The sequence below is a fragment of the Bidens hawaiensis genome, unplaced genomic scaffold (assembly GCF_021521415.1).
Source record: "Bidens hawaiensis isolate Kalapana, Puna unplaced genomic scaffold, B.hawaiensis_p1.1 tig00004412_1, whole genome shotgun sequence".
Classification (NCBI taxonomy): Eukaryota; Viridiplantae; Streptophyta; class Magnoliopsida; order Asterales; family Asteraceae; genus Bidens; species Bidens hawaiensis.
The window spans coordinates 1,348,845-1,363,415 of record NW_027491265.1 but is presented as its reverse complement, the minus strand read 5'-3'; the positions used below and the strand labels follow the sequence as shown (position 1 = coordinate 1,363,415).

Below are 14,571 nucleotides of genomic sequence, written 5' to 3'. Positions count from 1 at the left end.
GCTACATATAACGAACATGAAAGTGACTACTATGGATTGCTAGATGAGATCTTAGAGTTGAAATATCATAGCACCATAGGGCGTTGCGTGGTTGTTTTGTTTAGATGTACTTAGTTTGATCCTGTGAGGGGGGTAAGGGTAGACCCCAAAACTCATATGGTTGATGTCAAACCCACAGCTATAGGATGTGTTGATGATCCTTTTATCTTAGCATCACAAGCGCAACAAGTGTATGATACATCATATCCTTCAAAAGCAAAGGAACTAAAAGGTTGGTTAGCTGTTGTAAAGACGACTCCAAGGGGAGTTTACGAACTCGCACAAGATGTTAGTGAAGTGGATAATGATGGTAATGTGGATAGGGATCATTTCACAAGAGAATGAGAGGATAGAATGCACGGTAACAGATAATCTTCTCCCTATTTCTTTTGCACAAAAGGATGGAATGCTAGAAGAAGTGGAAATCATGGATAATGATGAAGAAGTAGAGCTTGAAGCCACCCATTTATCTGATAAGGATTTTGACGATAACAATGAAGAAGTTGATTTTGACAATGAAGATTCTGATGATGAAGATTTTGATTATTCCGAACATAATTTTTAGTATTAGCTGTTTTAGTATTCTTTTTATTGGTAATATGGAGGATTGGTGAACAGGGGTATTTTTGTAGTTTGACCATTAGTCTTATGGAGAAAAGCAAGATTTGGTAACATGTTTTGTGCTCTACTAAAGAACAGTTTTGTGTGTTGTATTTCAATTTTCTAATTTTTATTTTATAACTTTGTCATATTTAAGGTGGAAGGTACTGCCAAATAATGGTATATGTCTGTTTGTACAATGTACTGCAGCCACTTCAAATGAATCCAAGATTAAAATAATGGTGTGTATTATTTGTCTCAATGAGATTCCCACACTTTGCAGACACTTTTAAAAAAGTTTAGGAAGTGAGTTAAAACAGTTAAAACAATGTACTGCTGTGAGTTAATGTTGAATGTCTTTTGAAATTTACAAAATCACAAATGGTTGTGATAGAAATACTCATGAAATGACAACAGTGCTTATTTTGTAGTCAGGCTATTGTTAGCATTTGGAAGACGCTCACGAACAAATCGATAGGGCGAAATTTTAGCACGAAAACAGTTCTTTTCAATAGCCCGAAAACAACACTTTTTGCCCGTTTGAGCAGCCCGTCAAATTTAGCATAAGACAGCAGGCGTATGACTATTTCTAGCGTATGAGAAATTCACTAACACTTTGACATTTGACGGTTATACCCCTTGGTAATATATGTGAGAATAATATGATGTTTAGGTGTAAAATTTGATGTGATACGTATTAACACAAACAATGATATTATAATTTTTTTGAAGATATTAGTAAATTGTTTTAGAGGTTTTGGTACATGGCTGTTCAAGAAGTTAGCGACTCATTCTAAGCTCGGTCGACAAACAAGTCGAGCCTGAACAAAAGTCAGCCTGGCTTGTGCCTTGTTAGTTGGATAGTTGGCTTAGTAAAATTAGAGTTTCTATGCCACACAAATACGCAATATTAAAAGTTTGAAAATAAATGACCCTACTCGACATCTTGAGCTTACTCAAAATTCTTTTTTTTCCTTCATTTTTCCTTTATTAACAAAACTTAGGAAAATACATAGTTTTTTAATACTTAAGAGAAAAATGCTCACAATGAATATAATACCTAAAGTAGACTTTCTTGTAACATGATCAAAATAATACCTAAATACATCACACGTCTCACACCTCTTCTTCATTTACAACCTTAGAAGAATTATTTTCTCAGATCCACTGTACTGTAACCGCACGGAGAGAGAGAGAGAGAGAGAGAGAGAGCTGAACTGCCGTTAGCCACCGTAACCGCAGAGAGAGAGAGAGAGATCTATTCAATTGCAGGTATGTAGAAGTAGATCTACTCAATTTCATTCAATTGTCTGCATCTGTGATTCATATATGCGTTTCTAATTAATGAAGCAGTTCGTTACTAGTTAAATTCCTAAATTAGAATCCGTTTAGTAATTATTTCACCTCAAATGGTGAACGATTAGGTTATTGTAATTGATTGATTTGTTATGTCAACTGGATTTGAGTTGAGTCAATTGGATCTGAACTGGATTTGAATTGAGGTCCGTTTGTTGTTTACGGTGATTTTATCTCTGAATCACAATCTATGTTTATTGTTAGTATTAACGATTAGGTTTATTAGTAAGTTTTCTGTTGAACGTTGTTAGTATTAACGATTAGGTTATATTGTTAGTATTAATGATTGTTAGTGTCGATGAATGACGTAAATTAACGATATGACTTGATTTCATGCATTGGAGTGTATGTTGACTACCCATCGATTGCTTTCTAGTTTTGCTAGATTCAGAATTGACATGAATGAATTTTGATTTTAGGTACAATTAAGTTATGGCATATACACTTTAGGTCGAATCTGTAATCATTTGGTTTCATAAAGTTTTCTCATGTGGCACATTAATTTATTGAATCTCTATTTTATTTAAGCAGTAAATAATTAGTATATATACATTTGATAGATACATGAATTATCTATAATTTTGTTGTAGTTATCATGGCGCGTACTATGGGTCGAGGTAGTGTTCAATGTGGTGGTCGAGGTGCTGGGCGGTCTGGTGGTCGAGGTAGTAGTCAATGTAGTGGTCTACGTAGTATTCGAGGTATCAGGCAAGGTAGTGGTCATGTTGGTGATCGAGTTATTGGGCAAGGTGGTGATCGAGGTGGTGGTCAAGCTAGTGATGGAGGTAATGGGCAACGTAGTGGTCATATTGGTGATGGAGGTAGTGGAATAGGTAGTTGTCATAACATTGAACCACAATCAGATGCAGACCATGATCCATTGATGCCTTCTCCCATTGATGGTGATGATGAGTCTACTGTTCATGTTGCTAGGCGGGGGCGTGCTTCACAAGTTCAAGTACCTGAACCGATAAACCGTGAGTGGATTTGGATCGAAGATGGGGAGTAAGTACGTGTATTAATGTTAATGTGGTTTCACAACTTTTGTACATATTAATACTGTTTCTTTATATTCATAAAAATGTTACTAATGTGGTTTCACATTTATTGCTTTTAATTTGTAGATTTAGTAATCAAATGACGTCCACCCGGATTATTGGATTGAACTTAAAGCATATGTGGTTGGATGCATGGGATAGTTGGAAAAATGTTTCTTATGAGCACAGGATGACGTTGTTTGAGCGTTTTAAGGTGTGTGTACATAGACATAATCAGTTTTAAAATAATGCAAAACATACCGTGATTTCACATTTTGTTGCGATTAATTTATTACCATTAAACTTAGTGGACCATTTTGTTATTTATTAAAAGTTTTTTTTTCTTAGTGTTATTTTCAGTGGGAGGAGAAATGGAATGCAGAAATTTTGAGGTATTGGGAGAAGTGCATTGCGGGTAAATTTCCTGATTTGTTGAATAGGGTACGAGAGGAGGCCAAAACAATGGCGAGAATACACGGTATTGAAGTTGGAGATGATTTTACTCTTCTTGATGACTTCAAACCCTCTTGGATAAGATATGAGGCATGGAAAGATATGCTTGCAAATTGGGACACGCCTGAATGGAAAGAAAAGTCTAAAAGAAATAGTGCTATTAGAAGCAATTCAATCAGGGGCAAGCATACGCTTGGAGCACAAACCTATGTGACTGCAAAAAGAAAAGCGGTAATATACACTTCAATTTTATTATAACTTTATCATAATATTACCCCTTAATTCGCCAAATGCATAAGTATATATAAATACTCATAAGGCCATAGGGTGTATGGATAAGCAAAGTCCTATAAGCTATATGCACTATAATAGCATAAATAATTAGGTTCAATAAAGAAAATAAAATCTTACTTTTGCACCTGTAGTTGATCATTATAGCTTGTATTGTTTGTTAAGAACGGGAAATTGTAGTATAATCCATTAATCTAAATTTAAGGCATTCCAATATTTTGGATTATATCTATAGCCTGTAATAAAATGTTCATAAATTTTTATATTTTTAACCACAAAAAATGCAAATCATATTTATAAAAATCTCATCAAAGATTTTCTTACATAATATCAAATAACAAAATGACACTAAAAAAACTCAACAGATCCCTACAACATCAATTTATTGCAAATCTTGTAGATATGCATGCCTTATTTATGATTTAACCCCAGCCTTTAGGACATGTTTATCCAAAATCAGACTTATTAACAGTTTGATAATTCCACCTTTGTAGGAAAAAACACTTGGGCGTGAACTGACAACTCATGAGATGTGGAAGCAATCACATTGCAGAAAAGGAAGTCGGCCTTTGGATAAAGATTTAAGCAGTTTGCTAGTTTCGGGTGATGATTCGGAAGGAAGTGTTCAAGGAGAAAATTTGAATTGGGTTGACGATAGGGCAGAGGAGACTTGGGTAAGTTGGCTATTAGTAAATCCAAACAACATATTTCAAAAGAGAAAAATATTGAAATTTGAATAATGTAATTATGTTGGTTTAATAATAGGTTAATTACAATGGATATGTTGTGGAGAAGTACGGAGATGATCGTAGCATGCATCCCAAATTTGACGAAGACTTGTGGTCGCGAGCTGCTGGAGGCATAAAGAAAGGAAAATTGTACGGGTTAAGCAATGTTAGTGGCCCGCGTATGCATGGCAGACAAGACCACGAGGTATGCTAATAGAATTATGTTTTTGAAAAAAACTCTGAAATCAATTTACATTTTGGCTGTGTAATAGGTTTACAGTTTGGTAACAACAAAAGTTCAAACAGCAGCAGCAAAGTGCTACTGAGTCGGTTTCTATAGGTAGCAAACAACATTGTTTTTTTCTTTTAAATATTTTTGACAGTTTGAATTTTAAAAGTCACATTATCACTCTAATTTTCATAATAACTAGTATTATCAATTATAAAATAAATTATAATATGGATTAATTAGTAAATTAGAAAAAAGCCTTAACAAATAGTCAAGTAGAGGCGGTGAATAGGACTGTGATGGCGAGTCGGGTCGGGTCGGGTCTAGTGGTTACATTAGAAAAATGATTTTCATTTCATAAGCGAAAAAGTTATTAAATCGGTTTTTTCTCATATACCGGGGTATGGCGAGTCGGGTTGGGTCTAGTGGTTACATGGGTCTTACACTTTACTTGCATAGGCTTAGTCAAAAGACCCATTGTTTATAACTCGTTAAACATGTTTGTCACAGCCCGTTAATAGTATTATTATATACCATCGGCCCGTTTACAACTCACATATAACTTGTTTATTTAGCCCGCTTATAGTTTGAATTTTAGTCAAACTATAAACAGTTATTACAGCCTGTTTTAGTTTTTATTTTGACAGTTTGACTTTTTAAAAGTCAAACATCACTTTAATTTTCACAATAATCAGTTTAGGATCAAAAGACATTCTTAGTAACCGGTTGTTGAGATTAGAAGTCATTTAGGACAACATTAAAATTTTTTATGTTTTATTTTTGACCAGTTATCAATTGTTTTGTAGATTGAAAAGTTGCACTTGGTTATCAAGGAGCTTGTGAAGGAAAAAGATGAAGATAAAAAAAGATTAAATGGAATTATTAAGGAGTTGATGGCTGAAAAGGAAAAGGATAAGGCTGAAAAGGAAAAGGATAAGACGAAGAAAGATGCAATTCTTAACAGGATGACTAACATTGAAACTTTGTTAAAATATGTGGTTCGATAAGCAATGTCAATATTTTGAAGCCACGTTAACACGCCTTATTTTGAATATTTTGAACATATGGATGTGCGTTTGGATTTTATATTAGATATTTTAATTTGGGTTATTTTTGGATATTTTTATTTACTACTTTTTTTTATAAAATGTCTGGACAATTCAAATTTGTTCAAATGGTCCAAATTAAATTGGCAGTAACAATTGCGTGGTTGCAAGAATTCCGACCGTTGCGTGGTTGCAAGAATTGTGGTTGCAAGAATTCCGACCACATCGGTGGTTGCAAGTGCATGAATTCCGACAGCGGCAGTGGTTGCATGAATTCCGACCGCGGCAGTCGTTGCATGTTTTGCAACAGCTTTAGTTGTTGGTCGCAAAATGTAATAGCAGTCGGAAAATGGTCGCAACAGAGTAATTCCGACCTGCGTTTTTCCCACCGCATTTTCAGTTGCAAAACGGTCGCAACAGGGCAATTACGACCGTTTTGCGACCGGAAGATGGTCTCGAATGCCTAGTTTTCTAGTAGTGCGCAACAAAAGACCCTAAAAGGAATGCTAAATCTGAACTTTGTACACACTGTGGGAAAGCTGGACACAACCGGGATTCTTGCTTTGAAAGAATTGGGTATCCCGATTGGTGGCTCGGCAAAGCGAAACGGGAAAAAGGGAAACCGAAGGCCGGGTGTGTTGATACGGAGGAAAACGCCACCATTGGAGGATTAAGTGAGACGCAATATCAAACACTTCTCAAGCACTTCACAGAAGGGAATGTCAACTCACAAGGTGATCATAAACCTAAAGCCAACATGGCAATGGCAGGTAAGTTACAACAACAAAACGAGTGGATTATTGATTCTGGATCAACGGAACACATAGTCCACACGTTAAACTTACTAGAAAAACACACCGAGTGCACTAATGAATCACCAGTTATGATTCCAAACGGTGACAATATTTCTGTTAAGGCCACTGGTGAAATCATGTTAACCAATCAAACAAAAATCACAAGAGTTTTATATATTCTTGATTTTAACTGCAACTTGCTTTCAGTTGGTAGATTGGCCGATGACCTACAATGTGTTGTTAGTTTTTTCCATGATTTTTGTTGCATGCAGGCCTTACATTCGAAGAAGATGATTGGAGTGGGTAAGCGCGTGAATGGTCTTTATCGTATGGGCATGGTGGTTAGAGAAAAGAAAGTTATGATGTCAAAGACGGATGCAGAAATTTGGCATAAAAGACTAGGTCATGCTTCAAACGAAAAGTTATGTAGGATTGGTTTTTTTAATAATAGTTGTTTGAATTCTAAGAATGGTGCCTGTGATATTTGTAATAAAGCAAAGTTTACTCGTCTAATCTTCCCAAAAAGTCATATTAAAAGTATTGCTTGCTTCGATCTGCTTCATTGTGATATTTGGGGAAAATATCGGAAACCATCTACTTCACATGCATGCTTCTTTTTAACAATTGTGGATGATTTTAGTAGAGCGGTATGAACATGCCTTATCAAACACAAAAGTGATGCAAGCGAGTGTTTGATAAATTTTCAAAGGATGGTGCTAACACAATTTGGAAAACGAATTAAAAAAATTCGTTGTGATAATGGTGGTGAATTCACTTCAAATAAAATGATGGATTTCTACTCCCAATAAGGAATTCTCATAGAAACCACTTGCCCGCATACCCCACAACAAAATGGAGTAGTCGAAAGGAAACACCGCCATCTACTTGAAACAGCTCGTTCCATTATGTTTCAAGGAAGTTTACCAAGAAAATTTTGGGGAGAATGTATAAAGCTGCAACATACATCATAAATCATTTACCCACCAAAGCTACCAAAAACAAAACGCCATATGAGGTGGTTTTTAGGAAGCAAGCAAATTATAAAGACATGAAAGTCATAGGGTGCTTAGTTTATTACCGAAGTACAGAGACGAGAGGAGATAAGTTCCAAGTGAGGGGGAGGCCCGGGGTGTTCTTGGGGTATCCTCAAGGTACTAAGGGATATAAAATATATGATGTTGAACATGGAAAAATTGTTAATTCTCGCGATGTTTGTTTTGTAGAAGAACAATTTCCTTTTAAGGAAATAAAGAAGGCATAAACCACTGATCTACATTTGTTTGAGCCCCTCCCATCGATGAAGATTATTGGCTTCTTTTTGTCAATAAAGATGAAAATAAAATCAAGAACAACCTGAATGGGACCTCAGATGAAAGCCCAAATATTACCACTCCCATTAATAGCCCACAAGTGAGTGAACATGGCAGCCCACATGTTGATCCAAATGATCACAGTCCATTCACGAACACTAATACCCATCATTTACAATCAAGCACCAACCAAGAACAAGAAAACATCATTTACAATCAAGCACCAACCAAGAACAAGAAAACAACTTAGGTGGGCATGAAGAAATAAATGATGTTACGGATCCGGTTTTTCAACAAACTGAACAGGAGCCAGAAACAACAAATGTCAAAGATGTGGGTCTGAATAGGGAAAGAAGGAAAATTTATCATCCAGAGTGGTTCGAGGGTTTTGATATAAAATTGCCACCGTCTATAGATCATTCATGCCCCACAAATAATCAATCTTCTTCAACGATACACCCTCTTTCTAATTATTTGTCTTACAATAAATTTTCTAACTCTCGTAAAGCTTACTTGGCGGCCATCACGATTAATGATGAGCCAAAGTTTTTTCATCAAGCAATTCAAAATAAGAATTGGGTTGAAGCTATGAAGAGAGAGATTGAAGCACTTGAGACGAATAAAACTTGGACTATAGAGGAGTTACCAGAAGGGAAACATGCTATTGATTCCAAGTGGGTTTATAAGATTAAATATAAGCCTAACGGAGAAATTGAAAGATATAAAGCACGGTTGGTGGCTAAAGGTTTCACCCATATGGAAGGAATTGATTTCCATGAAACGTTTGCCCCTGTTGCAAAACTCGTAACAGTAAGAGTTTTGCTTGCCGTTGCTATTAAAAGAGACTAGATGATCCATCAACTTGATGTAAATAATGCTTTTTTGCATGGAGACTTAGAAGAAGAGGTGTATATGAAAATTCCACAAGGTTTTTCTAAAAGGGAAGATAATAGAGTGTGTCGGTTAAGAAAATCTATTTATGGCTTAAGACAGGCTTCCAGAAATTGGTATAAAAAATTCACCGCTGCTTTGATTAAATTTGGATATGTTCAGTCTAAGGCAAATCACTCCTTATTTACCTTGGTTTCCAAGGACTCTTTTATTGCGGTCCTAATATATGTTGATGACACTATTATAATAGGGAGTGGTGAGAAGAAGATTGAAATGACCAAATCTTACTTAGATGAACAATTCAGTATAAAAGATTTAGGACCTTTGAAGTATTTTTTGGGTATTGAAGTGGCTCGTTCGTCTAAAGGTATGGTTTTAAGCCAACAGAAGTACACATTAGACATTCTTGAAGATAGTGGCCAACTGGGATGTCGTCCTAGTTTATTTCCTATGGAACAGAATTTGAAAATGGATCAGTGTAACAAAACTGATGCCTCTCAATATCGTCGGTTGATAGGAAGGTTGCTGTATTTACAGGCAACGAGGCCAGATATAGCGTACTCCATAAATATTTTAAGTCAGTTTGTCTCAGACCCACGTGAAGAACATATGGAAGCTGTGAATCGTGTGCTTAGGTACTTAAAAACCACACCTGGACAGGGTATTTTTTTTTTCCTAAACAAGGAGATTTGAACCTTGTTGCTTATTTTGATGCTAATTGGTTAGGATGTCCTATTACTCGTCGTTCAAGAACGGGTTATTTGTTATTGTTAGGAGGAGCTCCGGTCTCATGGAAAAGCAAAAAGCAATCGGTAGTTTCCCGTTCTTCAGCTGAGGCTGAGTACCAAGCCATGGGGACCACAGTGAGTGAAATTTTATGGGTTCGATGGCTGTTAAAAGACTTTCAAGTTTTTTACACGGATCCGACTCCTCTTTATTGTGATAATTTAGCAGTTAAGCACATTGCTAATAATCCAGTCTTTCATGAACGGACAAAACATGTCGAAATGGATTGTTATTTTGTTCGAGAAAGAGTGGAGTCACAAGATATTTTACCAATTCATATTGGAACCAAACAACAAGTTGCTGATTTGTTTACTAAGCCTCTTGGTGCACAACAACTACGTATGTTACTTGGCAAGCTGGGTGCTCGAGACCTGCACACTCCAGCTTGAGGGGGAGTATTGGTTTTTGAGTTTAAATACAAGACTATCTCCTATTATTTATCTTTATTATATTTGGTTATTATCTTTATTATTATTTTAGAGATAACTTAGGATAGGTTTCTAGCATATCGGTTTGTGAAGTTTGTGTTTGATCAGGAGGCTGTTTCTTTTCTTATATATATGCTTCTTCTTTGTAATCGTAAAGTTATAATAATATTAATAAAAAATAAAAATCTTCTCTGACAATTTTTTTAGGTTATGGTTATGGGTTAGGCTCAAAGCCGCCCCAAACCGACCCATGCACACCCCTATGCACATATATGTTTCCCGAACTTAGAACGCGGAGTTCCAAAGATCATTGTGAACAATATCAAAAGGTAAAAACGTAATAGAAGTAGATGAAGCAAAAGGTAACTTGATATGTTTTCCCATGACTAAGTTTACCCTTTTGTTATCTGTACCTTTTTTTAAGTCATATGCACAAATAATCAATGTCAATACAAGGGAAGATTTGGAAATCTGATTCCACTTATGGAAATAATATTTTCAGGTGTGGAAATTGAACTAGATCTTCTGAACTTATGGTTGAGAAAGGGGCAAAAAACTATTAAACGAAACGATATTTGAATAAAGGGCGGGTCGGTAAATCTCATGGGGTGGCTTGGAGGAGATTTAATATAATAATAATTCGTTTATTATTATAGATAAGTTCGTCTTATCCAATAAGTTAATCTTATTTTATTTTTATCCTATTTGTTTTGGATTCAAATTTTGTATTTGATATAGAATAGGATTAAGAACATGGATATATATGTATACCCAGCATCGATGTTTCATTGAGTTTTTTAGTTCGTCTTTTATCAATAAAGCATAAACCATTTGTTGGTTAATTGTGTTTCTTTTTCTTTCTTATTCAATCAACAAGCATCTGCAAGTTGCAGACTGATTTTTATGTTGTGAATCACTTGTGAACCAGTTCCAAGGTTAACAAAAACAAGCCAAACCGTGGCTGGCGCTCTGCATTGCATGAAAGAACCACCACCTGTTTAAGGCTTGCTGTGGAAACTAGAAAATGAGGAAGCCGCCCGTGTATGATTTTTTTTTTGTTACATTATTATTATTACATTATGCAATTAATGAAATTAATCATATGTTTTGTGGACCAAGTTTTAGTTGTTGATGGCATGGATATCAGCCTTTTAGTACCATTCCTTTTATTTTGAGGTCGTCCATGGCCGTAGCCTTTCCATCAGATGGATATCAGTCTTTTAGTACCATTCCCGTTCTTCAATGCGAGTCAGTTATCAAGTTTTGTAATGATGACCTAGTTCAACAATTTGTATATATTAGGTAGACCAAATTAACCTGTTATGTAAGGTATATACTTTTAATAGACCCAAATGGACCATAAGCAATTTCCTTCACCCGAATAACCTATTTCTTGGTTGGCCACAACGAGATTCAGTATTCTACTGTGCCTGACCAAATAGACTTGGCTGGCTGAGCAAACAACTACAGGCTGAATGGTAAATGGCACACCATCGATTTAACAAGGAAGTTAACAAAGAGGTAAAAAGGTTTATATTATACTATAGAAGAAGCCAATGCTAACTATGGTTCCTTGTTTCCTCCAAAGAGGATGGCTTTGAATCTTTGATCCTCGAGTCATTTGATGCTCGAAATTCTAATCATTACCAGTGAATGCAGGAAAGTGACATAGTTAAGCAGCTAAAAAAATAACAATTTGAATTTATTACAACCCTTTTAATCTGTATTTACAACAAAAATAATGTAATACAAGCATAAAGTAAATTAAGTTTGCATAAAGTCGAAAAAAACCAATTGTTCTAGAGACAAAACACAAAAGCATAGAAATGATCCAGTCACCTTGGCCCAGATAGAATAGAAGGTAGCAATGGTGTTAACTCTTTCTCTTGACTATTGTTTTTTTGCAGTCCTGAATCTGTGAAGTTATAATCCAAGTTCGATTCAACATTCATTCCTCCTTCCAGCACCTTAACCACCGACGACATGGAAGGCCTTCTTTTAAAGTTTGTTTGTAAGCACCATGCAGCCACTTTCATCACATCCACCACTTCTGTATTGTGTTCGTGCATATCTTCACTGTGCTCGTCAACCATATCTAACAATGTTCCTTGCTCCCAACTTCTGGCTGAGATCTATCAAAAATTTTCCTGCCACATAAGATCTCTAGGAGAACGATGCCAAAGCTGTAAACATCCATCTTCTCAGTGATAATTGAGGTCCGCCACTCAGGAGCGATATAGCCAGGTGTGCCTTTAATGGTACTCATCACTTCGGTTTGACTTTTGTCAATGAGTTTAGACAATCCAAAATCGGATACTTTGGCGTTGAAATCGTTGTCCAGAAGTATGTTTTGTGGTTTGATATCAAGATGCACAATTTTTTGCCTACAATCTTCATGGAGATATGCTAAACCTTTGGCTATATGAAGAATGATTTTCTTTCTACATTCCCATTCAAGTATTTGTTCCCGGACTCCATGATAAATCCACCTATCTAATGAGCCGTTACTCATGAAATCATACACAAGAAATCTTTGTAACTTCAATGTACAGAATCCTCTAAGTCTAACCAGGTTCACATGGTGAATGCTGCCAATAGATTGAACCTCAGCTAGGAATGATTTCTTAATGTGTGAAAGGCCTTCAAGGCATTTTACATCAATCTTGGTGTCATCTCCTATAGTCCCTTCGAAAACCGATCCAAATCCACCTTCACCAAGCTTTTTAGTAAAATTATCTGTGGCTATTTTTAACTGTTCATAGGTAAAACGAGTTGGCATTCCTGGAACTTGATCTAAATACTCCTCTTCCATTTCAAGTTCCCTTTTTTGCTTGATGACTTGGTACTTAATAAATCCTATGGTAACAACAAGCAGAAGTGCAAAACTTCCAATCACAAAGCCTGCAACAATTGCAACTTCACGAGAAAAACCAGATGATGTAAGCTGTTGAACTTTTATGAAAGCTGTAGCATTGATATCATGGTTATCAAGAGTCTTCATTGTAAATATATCTGATGGCAAAAAACATTTTCCATGTGAAGCATTTGTTTGATACTGAAAAAACGCTGCTTTGCAAGAGCAATTGTTTAGACATGCTTGTTTGCAAGTCTCCATATTCACCCCCTCCATGTCAGTAGTAGAGGTGAAGTACGCGACATTCTTGAGTGTGATAAAATGTTGACCTTGTTTAGAATTACATGTGAGAGGGGTAATTTCAGAGCATCCATAGTTGAGTTCGCGATTGTTCACCGGTCTAAAATATTCTGTTACGGGACAACTACATTGTTGATCACCCGAGCAAATGGAATTTCTACCACAAACCAAAGGATAACCACAATCCCCGTTAACTAAAAGTTTGGTAAGATCTTTTAACTCCGTACCCCAGGAGTTAAACACTTTTAAATGCCCATCTGGCATCAGTTTCATATACACATAGTTCGCAGGTGATGCTTGAGGTACGTCAATAACAACATCAGGAATACTTTGCTCGGAAGAATGAGTGAATAACGATAAACTCCCATTGAAGAACCCAATGTATCTTCTTTTCTTATTTGTATTGTTGCCATGGACTAACATACTGTAATATGCTTGAGGTGGGTTTGATTCAACATAACCAAACAAACCTTTATCCGTGAATTGAAAAGAAAACATACCTTCTGACGAATTGGTTAACGAAACACTAGATTTCAGCTTTTGACCTTGAAACAGCTTTTGGTCAGTCAGCAAACAGTCTGTTGGATGATCGAAAGATTGCCAAACTACCGACTTTTGGTGATCGAATAGCACCAGATTTCCGGTATCTGTTAGGTTCATGCCAGCAACTGACTTTCCTGCAGTGTTGGTGGTCCAAACCATGCTTCCATCTCCATCCTTTAGCACCAAGTCTCCAGTTGCAGTGAAATTCAGTATCGCATTCTCTCGGACCGGATAGTCACGGTTGGCTGACCACACGACCTGACCCTTTGAGAATACGTTTCGAGCAATGAATATATTAAAGATGTAAGAGGTACAATTTCCTTCACAAGAGAAGCCACAAGCTACAGTAATGTCTTCCATTTCTCTAAGGATAATGAACCTGGCATTAGCCATATAATCAATGCCCAGGGCCAGGGACTCATTGTTGGTCCATGAAGTGGAAATATTTGCTGTGAAATATATAGGATGATAAGGCTGAACACTGGGTGAGTAGCAAGTTAACATGAAAATTATAAAAAAAGCAAAGAAGAAACTATAAATCTTCATAATTAATGAACACTGAAGAAGCTATGAAAAATGCATGATTTAATCTATTACAAATCTTTAACAAGTCAAGTCAATGGTGTGGTTGACATTAGAGCCGCCGTGTTGGACCAATCACCGGTTGGAGCTAGGACTTTTATCATTAAAATACGGACGGTGAGCATAATGAATATCAATTTTCATTATATATGTAAATTAATGCTACTAGATATTTCCGAAAAAACATATTTTTATTCAATTTAAATAAGGATAAACATGATTTTAGAAAAACGAAAAGTAGTAATTTTGATTAAAACATCTAACAAACGTATTATCTTTTCTTCACAAAAAAATAAAAATTCAA

The 14,571-nt window shown here is 36.0% G+C and overlaps 1 protein-coding gene and 1 pseudogene across 1 annotated transcript; one reads left to right on the top strand and one right to left on the bottom strand.

The window, feature by feature from the left end:
* The first annotated feature begins 2,590 nt into the window (after positions 1-2,590).
* On the top strand, positions 2,591-5,740 carry LOC143626539 (uncharacterized). Its single transcript, XM_077096602.1, has 6 exons — positions 2,591-3,000; positions 3,120-3,246; positions 3,381-3,716; positions 4,271-4,450; positions 4,542-4,709; positions 5,540-5,740. The coding sequence occupies exons 1-6, from the start codon at positions 2,591-2,593 to the stop codon at positions 5,738-5,740; spliced, it is 1,422 nt and encodes a 473-aa protein (XP_076952717.1).
* A 5,953-nt stretch (positions 5,741-11,693) lies between these two features.
* On the bottom strand, positions 11,694-14,116 carry LOC143626538 (G-type lectin S-receptor-like serine/threonine-protein kinase SD2-5; annotated as a pseudogene).
* Between the last annotated feature and the right edge of the window lie 455 nt (positions 14,117-14,571).

Bases quoted from the DNA above. Each gene is read 5' to 3' on its own strand.
- LOC143626539 (XM_077096602.1), top strand. From the start codon at position 2,591: ATGGCGCGTACTATGGGTCGAGGTAGTGTTCAATGTGGTGGTCGAGGT. The intron at 3,247-3,380 runs GTGTGTGTACAT...TTTTTTTCTTAG, and splicing joins CGTTGTTTGAGCGTTTTAAG to TGTTATTTTCAGTGGGAGGA. The intron at 3,717-4,270 runs GTAATATACACT...CCACCTTTGTAG, and splicing joins TGACTGCAAAAAGAAAAGCG to GAAAAAACACTTGGGCGTGA.